The sequence below is a fragment of the Zingiber officinale genome, chromosome 9B, assembly GCF_018446385.1.
Source record: "Zingiber officinale cultivar Zhangliang chromosome 9B, Zo_v1.1, whole genome shotgun sequence".
NCBI lineage: Eukaryota > Viridiplantae > Streptophyta > Magnoliopsida > Zingiberales > Zingiberaceae > Zingiber > Zingiber officinale.
In genome coordinates, this window is record NC_056003.1 from 23,300,107 (window position 1) to 23,324,494 (window position 24,388).

The window sequence follows — 24,388 nt, forward strand, 5'->3', positions numbered from 1 at the left end:
TTATCCCCCCAGGGCACCCGGAAACCTTCAGGGCGCCCCGACCAAGGCTATAAATACAGCCTTGGTCCAGAAGCTTTAAAAACATTCAAGCAATTCATTCATTCAACACTTGTGCGCTTAATTTGTAGTTTAGCTTCTTTGTTTTGTTCGTCATTGATGTAAGAGGTTTCTCCGCCTTAAGGAGATACTAGTGCGAGCTTTATTTCTTGGATTAACAACTTCCCCGGTTGTAACCAAGTCAAATCTCTGTGAGCCTCTTCTTTTACTTTCTGCTTATTTAATTTATACAACTGTTAGTTTAAGAAAAGTTGAGAAGGGTTTGCTTTTAAATTTTGCAGGCCATTCAACCCCCTTCTAACCGACCTCAGCAGTCCAACAATTACATCAGTACTTCCTTGTGTTTTAGGTGTCAGATTCAGAAGGTGCTCGATCTCATCATCGGTGAATGTTAGGGTCCTCCTCCCGCGGATTCATTATTTCCTTTCCCTTCCAAGCTTGAGATGATGCACTTCCACAACCTCCTTCCATTGTAATTGAAAATTGGAAACGAAAGCGTATAAAGAATACGAAATTGAGATTAAGAGTAGAGAAGATGTGTGTGAAAATGATGAAATAATCTCTCTATTTATAGAGTTTGGATGGTAACGAACACTAAATCATAGTCATTGATGAAAAAACGGCCAAATGATCCTAATCGTTGAAAAAAATACCCAAAAAAACCCACCCCACCCTCCCTAATGGCTAGGAACCGTCGATTAACCGACGATTTCAACGGCTAGGAACCACCAGTTAATCGACGGTTCAAACCAAAAAAAAAAAAATTTGAACCGGCGGTTAACCTGCGGTCCACTGGGTTTTCACCAAAGGAACCGGAATCGGCCCGACAACTTGTCGGGCAAGTTCCGGTTCGACCTGGTGAACTCGGTCAACGAGCAACCAGCCCGTTGACCCAGTTACGGGCCCCGCCTGGGTCCAGTCCAGACCCGGCTCGGGGTCGGGTCTACCACCAGGTTTTCCCGCCAGCTGTCATGCCTGGTGGACCCAACTGGACTTCAGCTAGTTGTCAAATCTCGCAGACTTAACCGGACTTCCTGCCAAATATCGGGTCCTGCGGACCTATCTGGACTTCGCACTAGCTATCAGGTCCTGTGGACCTAGCTAGATTTCAGCCTGGTGTCAAGTCCTTCAGACCAGTCAACTCCTGCATACTTGGTAGAAAGGTTAGACAAACAACACATCTAAGTTTAACCTATTTATTATACATCAAAACTAGATTATTAGCGCAACCTGCATCAACAAGATGGACTTTCCGTTAGATATCGGGTCACTTCTTGACCTATCTGAACTTCTACACCAGCTATCAGGTCATCTAGACCTAATTACATTTTAGTCTAGTATCAAGTTCTTTAAACTCATCAAATCTTTCACACTTGATAGAAAGATTAGATCATACTACATCTAACTTTAATTTATTTATAATTCATTAAAACGTAGATTTATCGATTATCTATCCAGTTACATTCTTAATATATTAACTTGGATTGTTTTCTAATTTTAATTTTTTTTTGGTCTGGAGTTCCAATTGACCTCCCAGCCACGCAACCTTAAAAATAAAATCAATAAAATAAAATTCTTAAAAAAAAAATTATATCCATTATATTTCTTCAATACATTGTTCAACATTCACAACAAAATAAATCAAATACAAAGTCCCTAAATACTGTAAAAGCTTCAAATCTGCAAAATCAACCGTTAAAACATATATAAAACAAACAAAATAATCATGGCAGCACAACCAGTAACTTCATAGCTTTATTCTCCCTAGCTATTTTTCGATTTTCTTCTTTAGGCACAGTTAACTTCTATTTTAATCCTGGAATTGTGGTCACAGCTATTGGTGGATCTTCCAAAACAAAAACAAAAGTTACATCCATCCTTCTATTAAGAATAAGATAAGAGTGTGAGGTATTAACATTGAATAACTATTAAGGATAAATAAAAGAAAAAAATATCACCTTTCAATCAATGTAGTCATGAAACTTTCTACTAAAGTTATCTAGGGTTTATGACAGAGAAGAATGTGGATGTGTGTTGGGTGTATATTTTTTAAAGAATTTTATTTTATTAATTTTATTTTTAATGTGATATGAGTTTGATTTTATGTTGCTTATTTATTTTAACATTCAGGTGGACTTTAAAAAAATTTACGATGTAAGCAATTTGTCCACTAAAATAAAAAATATCTAAATTAATTTTTCATGTCAACATCACCAGACACTAATTACATGTGGTTAATTAGAATTTGGGATAAAAAAGTATTGAAGTTAAAAAAAATACAAGTTAATATACTAAAAAATATAAATTTATAAATAACATGATCAAAATTGAGAAAACACACTATTGAAACTACTAGTAATAGGATAAAAAGTGAAATTTACAGGATTAAAAATGTAATTTGCTCATAAATTTAATTAAGATAAAATAAATAAATAAAACACACGATTAAAACTAATAAATACTAAATTAGGCATGCGAAAATCATTTCATCAAGATTCTCATAATTTATAATTTTATTTTATTCCTAATTCAAACACAACAGTTGTTACCTTCTTTTAAATTTTTTTCTAAAGATCAAAATCAAAAGAAAATTCTAATTATTAAAAGCGTAAAAAAACCTAATACTTTTAAAAAGTTAAATAACACCTAAATATATTTTTTTATGTTAAAGATATTCATTTAACGACTGCTATAATGCATAATGGTATAGCAGTTAGCTATGATTAATATATTAAAATAAAATGATTCATTTAGTTAAAAATATTATAAATAAAATATTTTAATATTAATAATTTTGTATTAATTTTATAAAAATATATAAATTTAATTAAAATCAATTAATATATTAAAATTTTATTTTAAAATTATTCAATGTACTATCAACTAGTATAACAATCATTAAATAACTTATACAATAATTATATCAATTGGCTGATAATTTTAGAAAAAAATATTGTAGCAACTGAATTGAAATTTAACTAATACCAACTAAAAAAAATATTAGAACACTTTTATGATAATTAGGACGCTATGTTGATTTTTATTCTTTTATAAAATTAAAAATATAATATTTAAAAATTCTAACAAACCAAATGCACCTTAATTAAGCACGCGTGCCACGAATAGGAATATACCGCTTCCATTCAGTTCCTCACGTGCTACACGTTGTCGAGAAGGCGGAGTTGAACAAATCAACTTACCTAATTAAGCACAGATTCCAAAGTCCACGTGTCTATCATCCTACGGGCCAATAGGCCACCGCTCTGCGTACCGGACCTATATATAGATAGTCGATTGGTCGGCCGGCCGGAAATAAGGAAAAGGTGAAGCGCGACACGAATGGATCAATTTTTCGTCTCGCTTCTCCTCTTTGCGACGATCGCCGCCGCAGCCTCCGTTGCGGCCATCGTGCCGAAAGACAAAAATGACGATTCTTTGATCCGGCAGGTGGTGCAGGATGAGTCCGCTCTCGGTGGAGAAGGAGGGGAACTGTCGGCGCTCGATGCGGAGGCCCACTTCTCCGGCTTCATCAGGAGGTATAAGAAGGCCTACGCCGATGCCGAGCAGCGGGCCCTCCGGTTCGCTATCTTCAAGGCCAACCTGCTGCGGGCGAGGAGGCACCAGCTTCTCGACCCCACCGCCGTTCATGGCGTCACCCAGTTCTCTGATCTCACTCCTGGAGAGTTTCGACGCTCCTACCTTGGCCTCCGCAGCGGCAGCTCTGATTTCGCCTCGTCCTCCCACGAGGCGCCGATTCTTCCGACCAATGACCTTCCTGAAAAATTCGACTGGAGAGATCACGGAGCGGTGACCCGGTAAAAAATCAGGTTTCTACTTGTGTCTCCGCCCTTTACGCCCTTTTCTGTTGGTCGATTATTGATCTGATAAATCTAGTATCGCCTTTTCGTGTTTGATATTCTAGGGTTCATGTGGATCGTGCTGGACCTTTAGCGCTGCCGGGGCGCTTGAAGGAGCTAACTTTCTAGCCACTGGGAAATTGGAGAGCCTCAGCGAGCAGCAGCTTGTTGACTGCGATCATGAGGTTTGACTTTGGCCTCTCCAACAACGTTTCACTTCAGATTGTACTGTTTGGCTTGGTGTTCTATCATTCATATTTTAGGAATTTATTAAGAGCTTTCGTTTATTTACAATCTATTGGAAACATTTTAAGTCGTACGAACCTCTGTGAATGCAATCTGTCTTGTGATTTAATCCTTGATTGGATATGATAGATCAGGAAACCGTGCTTTCATGCCCTGTGGGTTCAATGCGATAAAATTTTAACTCTGGAGATAGAAAATGGTTCTAGTTGCTAAAATACCAAATAAGTCTCTTTTTTTTTTTTTACACATGATAAGTTTTAAGTTTGCTAGATTGCATAACTTCATCAGTGTGCTTGTTTAGTTGGGGAAAAAATAATTTGAACCATAAGAATTGTCTTTAAGGTTCTGAAGTTGATTAAGAGATGCCGTCATTCATATTTTAGGAATTTATTAAGAGCTTTCGTTCATTTACAATCTGTTGGAAACATTTTAAGTTGTACGAACCTCTGTGAATGCAATCTGTCTTGTGATTTAATTCTTGATTGGATATGATAGATCAGGAAACCGTGCTTTCATTGTAGGTTCAATGCGATAAAATTTTAACTCTGGAGATAGAAAATGGTTCTAGTTGCTAAAATACCAAATAAGTCTTTTTTTTACGCATGATAAGTTTTAAATTTGCGAGTTGCATAACTTCATCGGTGTGCTTGTTTAGCTGGGGTAAAAATAATTTGAACCATAAGAATTGTCTTTAAGGTTCTGAAGTTGATTAAGAGATGCTGTCTAGTTAACTAGATCCTCTTCCGAACAATATCTTTTGATGCAATCTATATTTGGATTTTGTGACCCCTAAAATTCACAAGTTGTATTTAGCATGCTTAATGATGCAGCATGGTTTGATTCTGTTGATTATGCTCTTACATGTTTCATCACGATATGTATCTCCTTTCCATCGAGAATCAGGACTATAGACAAGTAATTTGCGTGACAGAACTAAATTCTGAGCCTTGACTTCAAGAGGTTTAACTTATGTCTTATTTGTTTGTCAAAAACAAACGGTGTTACAATTCAATAATCAACTTGTTCTGAAGTGTAGAAGCAACAAAGCTGTGAATCACTGCCACCAGAAGTTTATCTTTAATAAACTCTATTGGATGACAGAGATGGGAGCAATGTGTGGGGTTGATATATAGAAAAGATAGAATACAACAAATAAATACAATGATGATGCGTAGCTTGTTTTTTGAACTGATGAGGTCTTAGGTAAAGGCAAATATTCCTTGGATCATAGTTTTCATTTTTGTAAGTTCTAGTTTTCCATGGTTTTGTTTTGATGATGGCGATAAAGGAGAATATGCCTTGATCTTAGCCTGTTTTGTCCTTTTAGATATTAACTTGCTCAAGTGGCTAGCTGATTACTGATTGCTCATGAATTTTTGGATAATTGGACGTAACAATTAATGTTTGAGCTTGCAACATAATTAAACAGTGCATCCAATTTACCATTTTGTTTCGCAGTGTGATTCCTCAGAACCGGGTGCATGTGACCAAGGTTGCAACGGTGGTCTTATGACAACAGCATTTGAGTATTTGCTAAAATCTGGCGGCCTCGAGCGCGAAGAAGATTATCCTTACACTGGAACTGACCGAGGTACCTGCCAATTTGATAAATCAAAAATTGCTGCTTCAGTCAGCAACTTCAGCACTGTCTCCATTGATGAAGACCAAATTGCTGCTAATCTTGTGAAACATGGCCCTCTTGCAGGTTAATGATATTCTCTCGTTTCATTCCGTTACTTCTTTTGAGATACTAGGAGAATAGCTACATCATACTAATCTGTCTAAAACTTGTTGAGATGAAATCTTTCATTATGTAGAGGGAGCTGCTCAAATATTTGTTTCCTTTTGCAGTGGGCATAAATGCAGTGTTCATGCAAACCTATGTTCATGGTGTTTCATGCCCTTACATTTGTGGGAAGCATTTGAATCATGGCGTGCTTCTAGTGGGTTACGGCACTGGTTATGCTCCGAGTCGCCTCAAGGAGAAGCCCTACTGGATCATTAAAAATTCATGGGGTGAGAATTGGGGAGAGAAGGGATACTACAACATCTGCAGAGGCAGGAATTTGTGTGGAGTGGACTCCATGGTCTCCGCAGTTACTGCCATCCGCACGCAGCAACAAGACTAACCATTCCTATATATATATATACCATTTGATGTATGCCAGCACTCAGCTCCTCTGCAATTTACATAAATATCATGAATTTGACTGTATTTAGTACTTAACAAATGAGTGTGATTATTCTAATTAAGAATTTGGATAACCTTGGGTACTAGGCTAAATATGAACCAAATGAATGTTTTTCACTATCTAACTTAAGTTTTTAATTCGAAGTAATTTTTTTTATCAAATTATAAAGAATATCTTAATATAATAATAATTCAACAATTGACTAAAAATCAGCATTGGTATATGAATCCTAAAATTAACACCACTATGGTGTCAATTTTTAAAGTACAACATTACGCCTATGACCTGTGTACCTATATGAACCTCCCTTCATATTCATAGGGCCGGCACTAGGGGGGCCGCTAAGGTAGCGGATCTATCTTTTTTAAAGTACAACACTATTGTTGATCTTTGAAATCTAACGTGATGTTATTGTTTGAATGCAACACCATAATAATAAATGCGCATTATGAGAATTTCACAACTCTAAATGCCCCATGTGATAAATTCTCGATAATAATTTTTATAGAATAATTTTAATTAATTGAAGTTATCTTAATTCTTCAACAATTCCAAGCGGAAAGAATGGATGATGGATATCTCAATAATGTCTTTTGATTTAATAACTATTGTAATTTCAATTTCACAATAACTGTTATAGCTTTAATATTTACTATATCAAAGATTGTTTATGAATATTTTTTAATTGTATTTTATTTCTAGATCCAAACTAGTATTATTTACGGTGAGGATTAGTTAGGATTGTAAATAACCTAAATATTTATAAATAAGTTTAGTGTTAAGCTTGATAAGAGTTTATTTATGTTCGTTTAATATACACAAGATCAATTAAATAAATAAACTTGAATAGCTCATTAAACTAAACAAATTAACTTGAACACAAATGTGTTCAGCTCATTAACAATGTTTGTGATAATATTCATGAACCATGTTTAGCTCAAGTCGAGTTTGAATTGAAAGCTCAATAACATCTAAATGAACTCAATTCAACTCAATTATCTTATTAAATAAACTTAAACACCTTAAAGCGGCTCGACTTGATTACATCATTAGTTACAACGTGTACAATAAGGTTTAATAAGTCCATCCTTTTTTTAGTATCCCTACTTCCATTCACACGGAAAGGTCGCTGACTTCAAAGAGACGCGAAGAATTTGTTGTTGCATTATGACGCGAAGAATTTACTATTGCAGTATGAGAGCGACTTTTCCCACCACTTCAAATATCCTCACCTCCTGGTCCCACCTAATTTTTTTACCTTTATACTCTTTCCTTATTCTCACATTCACGTTTTTTTTAGTTTTATTTCTTTTGTTTTTATTGGTTTTATTTTTTTAATCAGTTTTTTATCAATTTTATTTTTTTGAATAATTTATTTTTTATTATATGTTTATAATATTTTATTTCTTGTTTAGTTGTAAATTTTAGGATTTATTATTTGAAAAAAAATTTAAAAGTATAAAAATTTTAAAAACAGTATAGCACGGACGGTTGGCGTATAACATCTCTAGCGTAATAGTCAGAAGTCGATTCTCAGGAACTGACGACCTGAGATTTACCTCACCATGCACCTGACACCTGTGTACCTGCATGTACCTCCCTCCATATCCGTAGGGCCGGTACTAGTATGAATCAAAATAAAAATTATATACATGAAACGAATAAAAATATTAACCATTAATAGTAAATACATTTATAACTTACAAATAAATATTAGAATTAATTTTAATCAATGAGGTTTTGACATGTGTCAAGGGATGGAAGGGAGTAATTTAAAGGGAGATGAGTGTTTTGACATGTGTTAAGGATTGGAAGGTGAGTAATTTAAAGGAAAAGAAGGTTTTGACATATGTTGGTTGGAGGGTAGGTAATTTAAAGATAGTGAGAGGTTCTAACATATGTTATGTGTCAAAAGTTGGAGGGATGAGAGGTTTTGACATATGTTAAGGGTTGATGAGGATAATTGAAGTGTCAAATTAGAAAAGTAATTTAAAAGAAGGGAAAGATTCTGACTATGTTAAAAATTATATAAAATAATAAAAAATAATAAACAAAATTGATTAAAAAATAAAACTAAATAAAAATGGGAAAAAATAAAATAAAAAAATTAATAAAAAATTGATTAAAAAATAAAACTAAATAAAATTTTAAAAAAAATTATAAGTAAAGAAGTTAGGGGTATAAAGGTTATTTACATAGGAGACAAAATTTGAAAGTAAATTGCTTTTCCCACCCCCTCACACCACACCCCTCCCTCCTCCTCTCTCTCCCTCTCTGTCAAATACCATTTCTACCCTTTTTTTTCCTTTTTTTTTCTTTTTTTTTTTTTAATTTTTTTTAATTTTTATTTAATTTTATTTTTTATTTAATTTTATTTTTTATTTTTTTATTCTATTTCATTTTTATTTAGTTTTATTTTTAAAATTAATTTTATTTATTATTTTTTTCATCAATACATATATTTTTTTAATTTTTATTTAATTTTATAAATTTCTTCTCCCACCCCCTCTAACAAAGCCTCCCTCCCTTTTCAAATTTTGTCTCTCATATAAATAACCTTTATACCCCTAACTTCTTTACTTATATTTTTTTTTAAAATTTTATTTATTTTTTATTTAGTTTTATTTTTTAATCAATTTTATTTATTATTTTTTATTAATTCTTTAATATAATTTTTAACATAGTCAGAATCTTTCCATTCCTTTAAATTAATTTTCTAATTCGATACTTAAATTATCTTCATTCAACTCTTAACATATGTCAGAACCTCCCCTCCCTTAAAATTACCTTACTCTAACTCTTGACACATAACACATGTCAGAACCTTTCACTATCTTTAAATTACACACCCTCCAACCAACATATATCAGAATATTTTCTTTTTTTAAATTACCCACTCTCTAATCCTTAACACATGTCAAAACACCCATCTTCTTTTAAATTACTCCCTTCCAACCCTTGACACATATCAAACCTCTCCTTCCTTTAAATTGATTAAAATTTCTAATATTTATTTGTAAGCTATAAATGTATTTACTATTAATGGTTAATATTTTTATTCATTTCATGTACATAATTTTTATTTTGATCCATACTAGCACTGACACTATGATTTTTTATTCATTTCATGTATATAATTTTTATTTTGATCCATATTAGTACCGGTCCTACGGATATGGAGGGAGATACATGCAGGTACACAAACGTCAAGCACATGGTGGGGTAAACCTCAGGTCGTCAGTTCCTAAGAATCGACCCCTGACTATTACGCTAGAGATGTTTTACGCCCACCGTCTATGTTACGCCGGTTTTAAAATTTTTATACTTTTAAAATTTTTTCCAAATAATAACTCCTAAAATTTACAACTAAACAATAAATAAAATATTATAAACATATAATAAAAATAAATTATTAAAAAAATAAAATTGATAAAAAAAATGATTAAAAAAACAAAATCAATAAAAACAAAAGAAATAAAACTTTTAAAAAAACGTGAATGTGAGAATAAGAAAAAGATATAAAGGTAAAAAATTAGGTGGAGTAGAAGGTGAGGATATTTGAAAAGGTGGAAAAAATAACTCTCAATTTGAAAAGGGAGGGAGGGCTTATTATAAAACTAAATAAAAATTAAAAAATATATAAGTACGGATGAAAAAATAATAAATAAAATTAATTTAGAAATGATATTAAATAAAAATTAAATAGAATTAAAAAATAATAAATTAAATTAAATAAAAATAAATAAAATTACTTAAAAATAAAATTAAATAAAAATTAAATAGAATTAAAAAATAATAAATTAAATAAAATAAAAATAAATAAAATTACTTAAAAATAAAATTAAATAAAAATTAAATAGAATTAAAAAATAATAAATAAAATTAAATAAAAAATAAAATTAAAAAATAATAAATAAAATAAAATAAAAATAAATAAAATTAATATATGGATATAAGTATGGATGAAAAAATAATAAATAAAATTAATTAAAAAAATAAAATTAAATAAAGTTGAAAAAATTAAAAAAAAAAAAACAAAGAAAAAAGAGGGTAGAAAAGCAATTTACTTCATTATTCTTCCGATCGGCGGCACCGACGCGCTGCTCTCTTCCACGGCATCGGATCCTGCGGCCTTTTCGAATCAGACAAGTAGATCGAGCGCGACTGCGCCTTCTCAGATCAACAAATCGACGAGCGACAACTCCGATTTGTATCCTCCAGGTACCTCTGTTCCTCTCTCGTTTTTTTCTAATCAGGTCATGGTTGCCCTCTTTTTTTTTCCCCTTTTTTTGTGGGCATGAAAGGTTGGATCGACCGTTCCCTTCATCCATACATACATTTTTTTTTTGTTGGATCACGATTGTGTCGACGTAGTATGGTAGTAATGAATGATATCCCGAAAGTATACGGTGACAAATTGATTTCTCTCAAATTCGACATCGATAAGCTGAGTTTTGCAAACTACAGGCCTATCAGATCAATGCTACATTCAAATACGTAGGTCATACTTTTCTTAGTTTGTCAATTATGTAGCGCATAGAGATTTCCTTTTTTAGTACCTTTGGTAGTTCAGAATGATTGTACATATAGAAGGCACCCGAGAGCTTAGAGTCTCGTACCTTGTCATCCTAACAACCATTTGAGTTAGTGGGAAGCAATCCTTTGGGTAAGTTCTGTTCAAATCTGTGAAATCTACACATATTCTCCGCTCTCATCTACGACTTCCCTCTCTTTGGGATTCTGGTATATCATTTACAGATCAAGCAAAGACATCTTTATCGCCTTTTGTTCCGCTTCCTGTTTTAGTTTCCAGTTAGGACTTTACTGAACTTATGCTTTCTTGATGATTCAAATGACTCTGAGGGTGACTCGTATTTTCTAGCTTTGTCATGAATCTTCTTGCAGGCTTGTCCGATTTTTCGTTTTTAGACTTTTCTCTGGCTCTCTTAATTTGGTGTCGGAACCTTGAAGTATATTCAAAGTTCTCATAACAACTTCTTGATTTCTTCAGGTGGGATCTGACCATTTCCAACCCTTTTTGGTAGGAAACTATATCACTAGCTGATAAGTTGATAAGATAGCCTCAACTTATTCAAGGTCGGCCTTGCAATATTACATTATAGGCTATGGGCAAGTCTACCACTAAGAATTTAACCCACACAGCCTAGATGTATTACTTTCCCTGAGTCACTAGATATTACATTATCAGGCCGGCCTTCCTCGAGTTATTATCAAGTCAATTGTTCCCAAGGTTCACTTTCAATCAATCCAGTTAAAATATTACTCACCTTCAAGATTACCTTGAGAATAACCCACTCCAGAGTTGCACTGTAGGACAACATATCAGGTGAACTATTTACATTGACACCACCCTCTTCTTAAGAAATTTGCAATATGCACATGGACTATGAGAGCTTCTGCCCTATATCTTTTTCTGTGATGTCCAAGTCCCAAGTGCATTCAAGCACTATATGCTAAGCATGAGGTTTCTTCTAGCATAAGAAAACTTAATGCTCCTGTACCTCTAGATGCAGGCCTTTCAATAGTCAGATCAATGTGCTTTTGAATTGGATCTCTTGCCCTTGTCTGCTCCTTCCATCCATTCTCATTTTTTTGGTCGCACAAACTTCATCAAGTGCCTCTTCTTGATCAGTTCCTTAAGCTGAAGTTTCAGATGAATATATCATGACTATGCTCATGATAATACCGATGATACTTTATCTTATCCTTTTTTTTAGAGAGTACACTATATCGGCTGAGGCTTGAGCAATAACAAATTTTTGGTCTTTAATATCTATAAACACCTTAGATTATCAACCATTTAACAGTATTCCCTCTTGGGATTTACCTTCTCATTACTGGTTGATACCTATCAAAGTCCCTTGATTGCTTTTCCTTTGATCGACCTCCTCCTTTCTTCAATTCTACATAATTTCATCTCTGTTATCTTTACCTGCATTAGATCATCAGCTGTAGCATATTTTCTTCCCTCTTTAACATTTCAACATAATCAAGGTGTGGTTCCTTTAGAGAGGGTATGAGAACTTAGATGACTTCAGGGTAGAAGGCAATAATAAGACAGCTAGATGAGAGTCCTCCACTTGTATGCCTGCCTCAATGAACCTCTTCACAAACTTCAAGAGTGGCTCTTGTTTTTTTTAGCTAGCACCAAGTCTCCAACCTTTCAGGCAGACTAATCCTGGGGATGACCGGCCCAGTCCCAGGGAAGTTCAGGATAAATCCAAAAGTGCTCGCAGCGGGCCGTCAGCAGCCCAACATCCCATGTTTGTCATCCCACGGAAGGAAAATACCTTGCAGTGCACTATAGCTGAGAATCAAATTGTGGGTGCTTGGGAGATTGCATGGACGCTCTGTTGCTGCACCATAGCCCGGGGGGCATTCAAGAGTGGCTCTTCCGATCCTTGCTTCAGTGTCATCAAACTCTTTGCTCTTGGATTATCTTATTGCTAACCACAAAATGTCTCACAGCTCTGAGTGAGCTCTTTAAATTTGGCAATTTCTCTAAGTGACAATTGAACAAATAACTATGTTGCCCAGAAGATTCGGCACTTCAAAGAGTTCGAAATAACTTGCAAAGAAATCAAAATTCTGAAGGCACAGAGATGCGGCGATGGATCTGTGCACCCATCATAGGTATTAACCTTCAGCACTAGAAAGTTCTTCGATAGTTCTTGAATTATTTGGACTGGGAGTCCTAACATCTAGATGTCTCACCTCCTTTCTTCTCTATATGTGCTCCTCGTTAGTGCAACTAATCCTAGCTCATGCCTGCTGAGACTTTTCTTGCTTTTCATCAGTCTAATAAGTTCCTATCTAATCAACCATTACCCATTTATTGGCCTTCAGTTTCACATTTTTTTGTCTTCCTTTATAGAATTTGGGAACATTTTGTATATCATACTTGACTCCATCTCACCTTCCATATCCTTAGAACTAGTTCCAAATTAAATGGCTTCTTCATCTGCTAGGAGGAAGTTCCAATCTCAATGCCTCCCTGCGTATTTGAGACCTTTGAAAGTTTTTTCATTGGTGAATTTGACCTCTCTTCTCTACCCCGTGTCTATACGTCTAGTGACTTTCCATAAATGCAGCCAATATGATATTAACAAACCCACCACAGATACTAAAAGTGTGGTGTGCTGGCTAGACTTCGAGGTTCGGTTGAAGTGTGCCAAAGTGCTGAAGTGCGAGTAACTCAATTGAGGTTAATATGAATTGGATTTAGCTAGGTTATATTTCAAGCTTTTATGGGTTAACTTGTTAATGGGATTGGATTGGGTGGCTATATTGGAGTGGAGATGACAACAAAAAAAGTAGGTGCTGACTGAAGTAAGTCAACTAAACATGTGTCAGCTTCCTATAGCTTAAATCTGAGGCACACGGATTGTGACCCATTCTTAATCTTGATTACTACAATGTACATGTGCCATCATCTTATAGTGCCTAGAATAATGGATAATTTGACCCACATCATATAGACTATTATGGCTTAGACAAGCAAGCTATTATAATTTTTTCGATGTAAGCCTCTTGGCCACATGCATAAAGTCTACCAAATAAATTGGTCAGTTTGGGCTTTAAATTGTTACTAGGACAGATCTATGTTTAAACTGGGTGTAAGCATGTTCTACTAGGGTTTCAAGCAAGTACTGCCTTTATATATTTTTAAAATTAGCCAGTTGAATTACTTCATGTATATATCATGTCTATCCACTGGTTCCTTTACCTCTGTTTGGATGGGGTGAGGTAAGGTTCATTAATGGAAGGGGATGGAAGGAGAAGGGAGGGAAAGGAAAGGAAAGTAATATATTTATCTTATCCTTGTTTGAAAGGGAGGGAAAGTGTATGTGAGAGGAAAGGGATGGAATGAAGGTTAAATATACAAATTTACACAAAATATCCTCTTATTTTTTTTAATAAATCTACATGTGAAAAAATAAATAAGGATATAATTGTAATAATTTCTCCTTACCCTTCCTTACACCCCAATTTGGGGTGTAAGGAATTTCGCTTATTCCCGAACATGCAAGGGGAGGCTTTACCCTTCTCTCCCCTTCTCCTTCATAGCTCACTCTCTCCCAAACAAGGATAAAAATTCATTTTACCCATGTTTACCTTTCCCTCTCCTTTACTCACCTCCTCTCAAACAGAGGGTTAGGAAGTTGTGGATATCTAATTCTACATGATGTCATTGAAGTCTAACATGGAAATTTCAGCGAGGGACTGTTATGTATTGTTTATAAGATGAGATTTTAGATTGCTGTCATTAGGTTGTAATTCACTTTTCCAGAATTTCAGAAACTAGTAGGTTAGTGTGTTTTGTTACTCAATCTTTACAGAAAATGGAATTTCAAATGATAAGATAAACATAATTAGCCATCCACTAAACTTAATGCTAGCCTAGTTATTATTATTTTTTTTAGAGGATCATGGTCATGGGACTCGGGGCACTGCTAGAAGGTCTTTTGCTCCTTGCAAATGCATTGGCAATTCTGAACGAGGACAGGTTCCTCGCGCCTAGAGGATGGAGTTTCAACGATGTTTCAGGAAATGCGAGGGCCAAGTCATTGAAGGGGCAGCTGATAGGGCTGATCTACGCGACCCAGTACCTGCGGCTTCCACTGATAATGCTCAATGCTCTCATCATCCTGGTGAAACTGGTTTCTGGTTGAACACGTAAACCCAATCACCTCATCGAATTGTGTCCATCATTCTTCTTATAACTGCAGTTACATGATATTCTCTGCTGCTCCTGATATTGTTTTTGGCTCTGAGTTGACTTTATCGGTGCCATACAATCGATCAAGTTTTGGCCCGATATACTAAGAAGATTGTAGTTTTATTTCATCGTTTTTTCCCCCCAAGTTAGTGAGTGAAACTTGTTTTTTTTTTTTTTTCAAAACTTATCTGGAAGGACAGACCTATCAATACGAGACTAACATAATATTCGGTTGGTGGAATGGAACGGGATTGTGGGAAATGTAGTTATTTAATAGGATTCAATTCGAATAATAATGAAATATAAACATGCATTATTATTATTTTTTGAATTTTGAACCATGAAACAGATGCATTCATGTAAATGAGACTCTCAAACTCAAGTAATGTATCTTTTCTTGAAAACAAAAGATGAAATGACCCACTCTAAATAAGGGACAAATCATAAAAATTTATGCAATCTTAGCTGAACGATTTTACTAGATATACGAACGAGATAATCCCAAGCAACATGCTTCATTGGTGGCAAGTTCGGCCCAATTACCAACTTGGCCGCGGGGACAATATCTCTTCTCTCGAGTTTATTTCTCCTAACTCATCAACAAATCAAACCACCGTCTCAAGTATATATATAGCCTTTTCTCAGGAAAAAGAGGAAAAACTAGCTTTTACATAGTTGGGTAAACTATTTCCGATGCATCTTCGAAAATGCAATTAAACTCTTAAAATAGATTTATCATGTTATCACCCAACTGTTGTTAATGAAAAATAATAATAATATGATAATTTCCAACTCATGAAATAAAGTTGGATATTACCATCATCATCATTACATTCAATGATTTCACGGTTATAATGATTGGTAAACGAAATAATAAAAATTTCAATTTCTAGAGCACTTGGATCTTAAAAGCATAGACAGAAGTTTAAAGTAGCTATTTTGATTCCTATAATAGTCCAAATCACATCTTAATTCAACAAGGTAGGAGAATTTTGACAAGCAAAAAAAATGTATGAATGAACCTACGCAGAAGAGAAATACTATGACCATACGCTTGTCCAGCATGAACTAGATTTTGTTGCAAGTACCACGCCAGTGTAAATATACATTTTCAACTACCAAATGCACATGAACTCCATTTCTGCGAATGCATTGACACAGTAAGAGAGCTCGAAAACATGTTATTGCTTATCTTCCCGTTTTTGTAAGAAGAAGAACCCGAGCATGACAGCTATGCCTGTTATTGCAATTGTCAACAAGAAGCTTTTGCGCGGCGAGGCTCCTACCGGCCTTCTGTTAGCACCTTCTCTTCCGGGTGGTGGAATATTCCTACACGTTTTGCAAGAGAAAACAGACATTTAGGGAGAGACATGGAGTGCAAGCCACTACAAGTTCCAAGGACGATCCATTGTTTTTGCAGATTTACAAGATGCTTTTGCACTCGTTCATAATATAAAATTCAAGTTCCGTTTGGGATTCAAACGTTTGATTGTCATGTAAAGATATGGAACTGCACTGTAAAGGAGTGGAACTTATCTTTTGTCATGATCTGAAGGACTTAGTGATTATCTTGATGCAATATTGAATTGTAATTTTGAGGACTTAAGAAGTTTATCACATCAGTGCTAACTCATTAATCAATATGGGGACAACATCCATAAGTGCTTTGCTACAATTGATACATCCGTGTTGGCCCTGAGACGGGTTGGCGGGGGCGCTAGGGGCAAGCGTATTCGCCTTTTTGCCACCTTGCTACAATTGATACAGAATCATATCAATTGCATCCCAAGTCACTTATGGATGCAGATGATTCAGTTAAATAATTATCATTAAATATGGTGCATAAAAAAAACAATACAATTCAATTTGAAAGTCTCTAAATTAAAAATCAGTTTTTTCGAAACTTACCTAGGAGGTTCTGCAGTATCAGTTGTACTGCTGTGAAACTGGATATCATGGTTAACTCTTTCCCGCAACCGAACATATTTACGACATAGATCACAATACTCAGTGCGATTACCACATACTTCCTAAATTTGCATAGAAAATACTAGTCATTTCATGGTTTGAAGAGATTTCTAGTATTCATCACATAAAAAGAGTAATAGATCATGTTACCTGATGATTAATAAGATCAACTGCAGGAAGTGGGAATTCACAATATTCACAAGTAATAATCCTCTTGAGGCATCTTTCACCTTCGTGAAGAGACAATAAATCCCTTTCGATTCTCTCACTGCATAATGAACAATCCACCTGCCCACATCAGTTTATCAAAACCAAATTGTTAGATGAAGCAAGTCAATTGCATTGTTTAACATAACAGCTCCACAAGGAAAACATCTGATGTTAGGTTATTGTCATCCTTATCACAAATGATAATAGAAGAAACGTACGAAGCAAAGAAAAACAATACAACATGGCTACTTTCTACATATTATTGCTTGTGTAGGACATGGCCTCAAAGTTGAACATGCTTGTATCACATAGTTGGGAGTGAAAATAATGTATCATATCCAACAGATCAAACTATCATACTATGTATACATAGGACTCCAACCATCTGATATAATAACCAAAATTAAATCTCATGTGGGATTGAATCCCCTACCACAACTACCAACTTTGATGACTTGGATCATAGGTATTATCCGAGGCAAAAGATATGAAATTCCTTGAAAGAGAAATAAAAATGGAAATAAACTTGATAAAGATGACAAATATGTAATATTAGTATACATGATGTGTTCTATTGTGGATTGACCTTAACAAGTTGCCAATTCTATCAAAGTTAATGACAAACTTCAAGAGAAAAAGACAGGGACGATGTTAACAAGAAACTATCTTCAAAAGGAGAAATTTGTGGCAATCTTAATGGATTTTATATAATCTACTTCCTTAACTCTCCTTTGGATTAAAAATAATACAAGATTTGAAATTTGTAAAGCTGAAGTGAAGATTTGTTAGAGGCTAAGGGTGGAAAGAGTAAATTAAGGTTTTAATATGTACTTGAGATGATATTGTGAGAGACTAAGTTAGAAGTTGTTACAAAAGACAAGGAGAAATTGCAGGATAAAGCTTAGGTATCTATCTGAGGGAAAGAGGACAGTAGACAAGAGAAAAAGACTAATATATCTTATCCAAATTATAGTCGAAGGGAAGTAACATAAACTTTGCAAACATAAGTGAGATTAGAGTTCCAACATCTTTAAAAAGTGAAAATGTTAGAATATGGAGTTCCCTGCCAATTAAAAATATGTCCAGGGAGAGAGCAACTCCGTAAGTCTTCAGATGTTTTACTATAAAGAGGTATGAATTCGGAGATGAGTAAAATCTTCCATATTGAAGTGCTTCAATTTAAATTTTAATTATGCAACATAAATACATGAAGAAATGTAACCAAATGCACAATATTACCAATCTGAACCCAAAAAATGCTTACAACAGAAAATATGATTGGAAACAGAAAAAATAAGATGTGTGATAAGGTTAACACATACCGGAGCATGGATTTCGTTGTAATGTTCATCAGCATGTTTTTTAGGAATCATATCCCCACAAATTGCACATTTTTGAAGGTTCCGCGAACAATGTGCATAATGCAAGTCAATATTTGATGTTGGAATATCTCTCTCACTACATTGAAGATAGAATCAGTGAGGAAACAATCGAAGAGATATGAAAGACCATATTTTTACTTGACTAACCACAAAATGAAATAGTAAAGGAGGTTTCCCTTTACAAGTATTGTTTAAACTAGCAAAACAACTTTCATGCAGCTACTACTACAGTACATACCAAAATACATCTTAAAATAAAGAAACTGTATTTTCTAAAAAACAGAAATGAAAAGTAGATTGCATACACTAAGAAGTAAATGCCAATTAAATTACATGCAGATGCCCTTTGCCAATAAACAATGAATTCATATGATATGTTAATGACACTAAGCAAGTTTAAATGTCAAAGGCATTGCAATTATCCATGCAAATCAACTTTAAGGCTTTATACAGCACACATGTTAACACTTTACAAAACAAAATCTTGTAGTGAGGCATTTGTTGTGTTAGCCTGAGCTAATGATGGCCTAGGGCCATATATCCCACATGTCTAAACTGACAAGCACACTGATAACACCATTAAATATGCATTTTACAGTAAAAAGTTCTACCAATTGAGTTTCTTTATTGATGGTTGAAAAACTTGTAATCATCATTAGTGCATTGTCATCCTACTTGTGCAAATGACAAGTCAATTAAGCAGCAATGGATTCAGCTAACCTAATATTTTGTCCATCTTACTAATTATACTAATGAGACATCATCAAATTTTCTTTTTTAAAAACAATATTCAAAATGCTCACACATCTACAAAGTATTTCTAAACATCCATGTCCAGGAATAGGCAAGATACCTCATGCATCCTCAAACAGATATAACTGAAGAGAATGCATGACAACTTGGAATTGTTATTTCTTTTATGTGAAATAGTGTGTTTTCTTATTGATGAAGAAAATATAACTGAATACTATGATCATCACTATTCACACAACATTTCTTGCAAAGATATTTATATAACATATAATGTCAGATGGATTAGAATGGAGAAAACCAACAGAAAGGAAAATAGAATTCACATGACATCTCTATATGTGAAGGAAATACTTTCATTCACGCGGATAGGGCCGAAATTTATTAGACACCGTCAATATATAAGTCGAAGGCATAGTAAGATCAAGAGGAAATTTCAGAGTTCCAAAAGCATTCACATCTTTATACCATAATATTTAATATTTTTTTACACCAAGTTCAAAAGATATGGATGCACTTCAAACGTAAAGTTATTATCTGTGTACAAAAGATATGATAAGTGCCACCAAATCTCTGTCATTAAATTAACACATAGCAAAAGATGAAATATTAAGTAGACTTACACAAAGAAACCAAATGGCTAGGGTTAGCTGGCTGATAGTAGAAATAATTAAGTACTACTTGATGACACACAAACAACAAGAGGGTGAGCAATAAAGGTAGGTAAAGTTCCAAACGTAGGTTTTATCGAATCCTACTATGCAAGCAGGTCATAGGACTAAGTGCCCATAATCTAAGTGCCATCGTGTGCCAGAACAATATCTTAGAACATGCCAACAATGTATCGATGACAAAAAAAAGGAACTAAATTAAAATGAAGGTAGGTGCTTTGTTACGGCAATCGAATTGTACGCTCAACGGCCTAAGGAGCTGTCATGTATTCATTTAGTAAAAAAACCAGGAGAGAGGAAAAATTGAGCAGAATAACGACCTACCCTAGAACGATCTGCTATGTAATCAAATACGTTTTAAACGTAAACCCGAAAGCCACCATCCTTTCCAAATAAATCCGAGTTAGAGAGCCAATGATCGGGCAGAAACGAAATCCAAGAAGGATCACGAAATAACAACCAGACACAATCTGAAGGGAAAATCGAAATCCTCAAGTGATCCCATACGAACTATCCAGAAGAAGCACTAACCAGTGACTGCACGTCGCTGTGATCAACTCCGAGGGGATCGCCATCTGATGGATCAAAACCCATTAAGCAATCATGTCAAGACTAAAAAAAAAAAATAAGGAACGACATATAAATTGAAAATGGAACAGAAAGGAAGTCGCGATCCACGGACCTTCGCCGATGCAATCGAGCAATCCAAAACCGGAGGCAGGTAGATCGCGAGGGCGGAGTTAGCGATGCAGAGGCCGATGCGCCTCCCCGCTCCGCTCTCTCTCTCTCTCTCTCTCTCTCTATCTCTCCCTGATTTTGGTGGCGCCTTGGTTGGGACGTCGCTCACTTGTACGAAAAAGTGTGGCGTGTTCCGTTGAGATAGCAAGATAATCGTGGTCCGACGGATACTCTAGAAACGGTAATATCTAGGTCAGAAAATAATTAAAAATAAACTTTCAAAGTGATAAATACGATATATACAAATAAAATTGAAAATTAATTATTAATTGCAAAATGTAGTTCAATTAATTATACCTTTATAAGATTATTTTTTAAAATTATTATGAATATTTGAATATTTTTTATTGAGTGAACCGTTTGATCGAGGAGTTGTCTTAAATTATTAAGGAGTTGAACAGTCCACCAACTATGTACTTGTTTATCTCTTCCCTGTAGTGAAATTGACAAAGAAATCTAAGAGAAATGATTTTCACAACAAAGTTCCTCAGCGAAAACTCTCTACGACTGAGTTGACATCTTGCATGGCCAAGTCCACCTCACACAAAAATCATGGACTTGGATTCCTCTTTCGTAACTCGTGCCCTAACTTTCCTCCTTCTTCTTCTTTGGCGATTCTCCTCCTGTGCCCTAACTCTCCTCCTCCTTCTTCTTCTTCGCATTCTTTATCCCTCTCCCTACTCTCCTCCCGTCAACGACCTAACACAACGAAGGTCGCAATCCCCTTTCCTACCTTAACTCTCCTTCTTCCCTCGTGCTAACTCAACCACGCCTCCTCCTGCTTCTTCCCTCTCCCTTCCAAGGAATCAAAGCCCTCTATTTCGTAAAATTTCTTTGCCCTAATTTTTTCGCCTAAGTTCTCACCCTTAATTTCTTTGCTTAATTTTCGATGTTGATTTTGTCATCAGTTTTGTGGTGGTGTGTGAAATCAAGCGTTCGAGATGCACTGGCTGGAGAAGGACATCGCGGAGTACATCAAGAAGGAATTCGATAGCAAGTACGAACAGACTTGGCACTACATTGTCGGTCGCAAATTCGGTGACTCACTTTTTTCTTTCCATCTCTACACTTCTCCAATTCGATTTCAACAACCAATTTCGTGCTTGATTAACAAAACAACAAAATTGAAGGAGATTTGGTTTATACATCCATAGATTACTAGGTTTCTAGCCTAAATAGCTCAACTATATACTCTTTTTTTATTCATGCTCATAATTGAGTCTTTTTGTTGAATTATATTTTTGATTCTAATCAATTAGTCTACTATTTGCAAATTATATGAACCGGATAAAGAATTGAAGGTCATTTAGGTTAGGTCTATATTCTTTTTTTTTTAGTTTTGTTTTGTTTTTCTCGACTTTGTTTCATATTTTTTTTATTATGTCTATGTTTTCTATTTATTTTTGGCCTTGTATTTTTTTAAAAATAAATGCAGGTAAAGAAAGTGTCATGGAAGAAGAAAAAAATGATTCAAATAAGATAAAAGATAACAATGACCATACGGATCAAGACCCATCTCCATCTAGTGTAAATGAAGTCAATCTCCCTGAGATTGGAATGCCTTTTTTATCTGAAGAAGAAGTTCATACTTTTTATAATTCCTATACTCAAAAGATGAATTACAAAGCTAAGATTAATGTTGTTATTCAAATGATAGGAACTTGTGATAACTAGTGTATGCCTTGAACATAATCATATCTTGAGTCCTGGAAAGTCACAACGTTTTAGATGTAATAAAGTATTGGATTCAACTACAAAGAGAAAATTAGAATTAAATGATCAAGCTAGAATAACTTTAAGAAAAAATTTTCAATCATTTGTAGTTGAGGCTGGAGGCTATGAGAATTTGACATTTGATGAGAGAAAGTATAGAAATTATATTTCAGGAGCTAGAAGGTTGAGGTCAGGGGATGGAAATGCTGAAACTTTGATTAATTATTTTTTTCGCATGCAAAATACGAACTTAAACTTTTTTTATGTGCTTGATTTAGATGGGGAATCTCAAATAAGAAATATTTTTTGGGCAGATGCAAGATGTAGAGCTGCGTATGAATAACTAACCAAATAAACTAACAACTCAATCTGAATTACAACTAAGAGAATCAAGTTCACCATCACTAATATCCAAATGAATTTTAGTACATTGATTATTCTTGGATTATGTCCATGAGAAGTACTGTATTCACTTTCAATTTTGCAGGATGAACTAGTATCGGTTGCCACCTACTTTTGTCATCCATGTTGTCTACATCTGTAATATATAGTATCTTCTAAGATTTTTTATTGATTTAGAAACACACATCAATGTTCTTTATCCGCAGTCCCTATATGTTACAGGTTAAAATCTCGTATTATCGATGCTACTATAACTTGATGATATCATGAAATAGTAACCTAATAATCAAATTTTTATTACTTTGATTTAAAAAAAATCCATGGCATTCTTAAAAAAAAACTACAAAAGGGTTGCTGCTTAGGCCCCGTAGCTCCTTGTCTGCTGCTGCTATGTGTGCTATAACTTGACCCTGTAGCTAGATCAGGGCTTCGACTCCTTGGAAGGGAGAGGGAAGAAGAAGGAGTTAGGACAGGGGAGGGAGAAACGCAAATGAAGCAAGAACGCAAATGAAGAAAAAAACTCACTGTTTTTTGGATGGATAGGCTTCACTCCTCTCTTCGAGAACGAGAGGGAAGAAGCGACTCACCTCGCTGGGAGGAAGAGTAAGGAGAATGCAAGGCTATGGCCAAAGAAGTTAAGGCACGAAGGGGACGGGCTTTGCTCCTCTCTTTGAGAATGGGAGGGAAGAAGTGGCACGCCTCATTATGAGGAAGAGTAGGGAGAGGGATGAAGAACACGAAGAAGGAGGAGGAGAGTAATGACACGGGAGGAGAATTGCGAAAGAGGAAAAAGAAGGAGGAGAGTTAGGGCACGAATCGCGAAAGAGGAATCCAACTCCGTAATTTTTTGTGTGAGGTGGACTTGGCCACATAAGATGCCAACTCAGTCGCAGAGAGTTTTCAGTGAGGAGCTTCGCTACAAGAGTCATTCCTCTTCTCGAGACAGAATATACCCTGTTAGTCCTTTTAGGTTTCGAGAAATGATTCTCGCAACGAAGAGACATGATTTCTCGAAACCTAAAAGGAGTAACAGGGTATATTCTATCTCGAGAAGAGAAATGATTCTCGCAACGAAGCTCCTCAGCAAAAACTCTCCACAACTGAGTTGGCATCTTGTGTGGCCAAGTCCACCTCAGTCCACCTCACACAAAAAATCGCGGACTTGGATTCCTCTTTCGCGACCCATGCCCTAACTCTACTCCTCCTCCTTCCTCTTTTGTGATTCTCCTCCCATGCCCTAACTCTCCTCCTCCTTCTTCTTCGCATTTTTCATCCCTCTCCCTACTCTTCCTCTCAGCGAGGCGAGCCGCTTCTTCCCTCCCGTCTTCAAAGAGAGGAGTGAAGCATGTCCCCTTCGTGCCCTAACATCTTCTGTCGTAGCCTCGCGTTCTCCTTACTCTTCCTCCCAGCAAGGCGAGCCACTTCTTCCCTCCTGTTCTCGAAGAGAGGAGCGAAGCCCATC

At 35.2% G+C, this 24,388-nt stretch overlaps 2 protein-coding genes and 1 pseudogene across 3 annotated transcripts; 2 read left to right on the forward strand and 1 right to left on the reverse strand.

Moving 5' to 3' along the window:
* The first annotated feature begins 3,392 nt into the window (after positions 1–3,392).
* On the forward strand, positions 3,393–6,363 carry LOC122024962 (annotated as a pseudogene).
* A 4,056-nt stretch (positions 6,364–10,419) lies between these two features.
* Positions 10,420–15,237, forward strand: LOC122024093 (protein transport protein yos1-like). 2 transcript variants are annotated; one of them, XM_042582639.1, is made up of 2 exons: positions 10,420–10,573; positions 14,778–15,237. In XM_042582639.1, exon 2 carries the CDS (start codon positions 14,803–14,805, stop codon positions 15,043–15,045), a length of 243 nt encoding a protein of 80 aa, XP_042438573.1. In that variant the 5' UTR covers positions 10,420–10,573; positions 14,778–14,802; the 3' UTR covers positions 15,046–15,237. The 2 variants fall into 2 exon arrangements, with proteins under 2 accessions (XP_042438573.1, XP_042438572.1); XM_042582638.1 differs by having other exon boundaries at positions 14,797–15,237.
* A 775-nt stretch (positions 15,238–16,012) lies between these two features.
* LOC122025550 (TRAF-type zinc finger domain-containing protein 1-like) lies at positions 16,013–20,918 on the reverse strand. Its single transcript, XM_042584367.1, has 6 exons — positions 20,756–20,918; positions 20,605–20,648; positions 18,593–18,728; positions 17,211–17,348; positions 17,001–17,122; positions 16,013–16,421 (listed from the first exon to the last, which is right to left on the reverse strand). The coding sequence occupies exons 2-6, from the start codon at positions 20,646–20,648 to the stop codon at positions 16,274–16,276; spliced, it is 588 nt and encodes a 195-aa protein (XP_042440301.1). The 5' UTR covers positions 20,756–20,918; the 3' UTR covers positions 16,013–16,273.
* Positions 20,919–24,388: the final 3,470 nt, after the last annotated feature.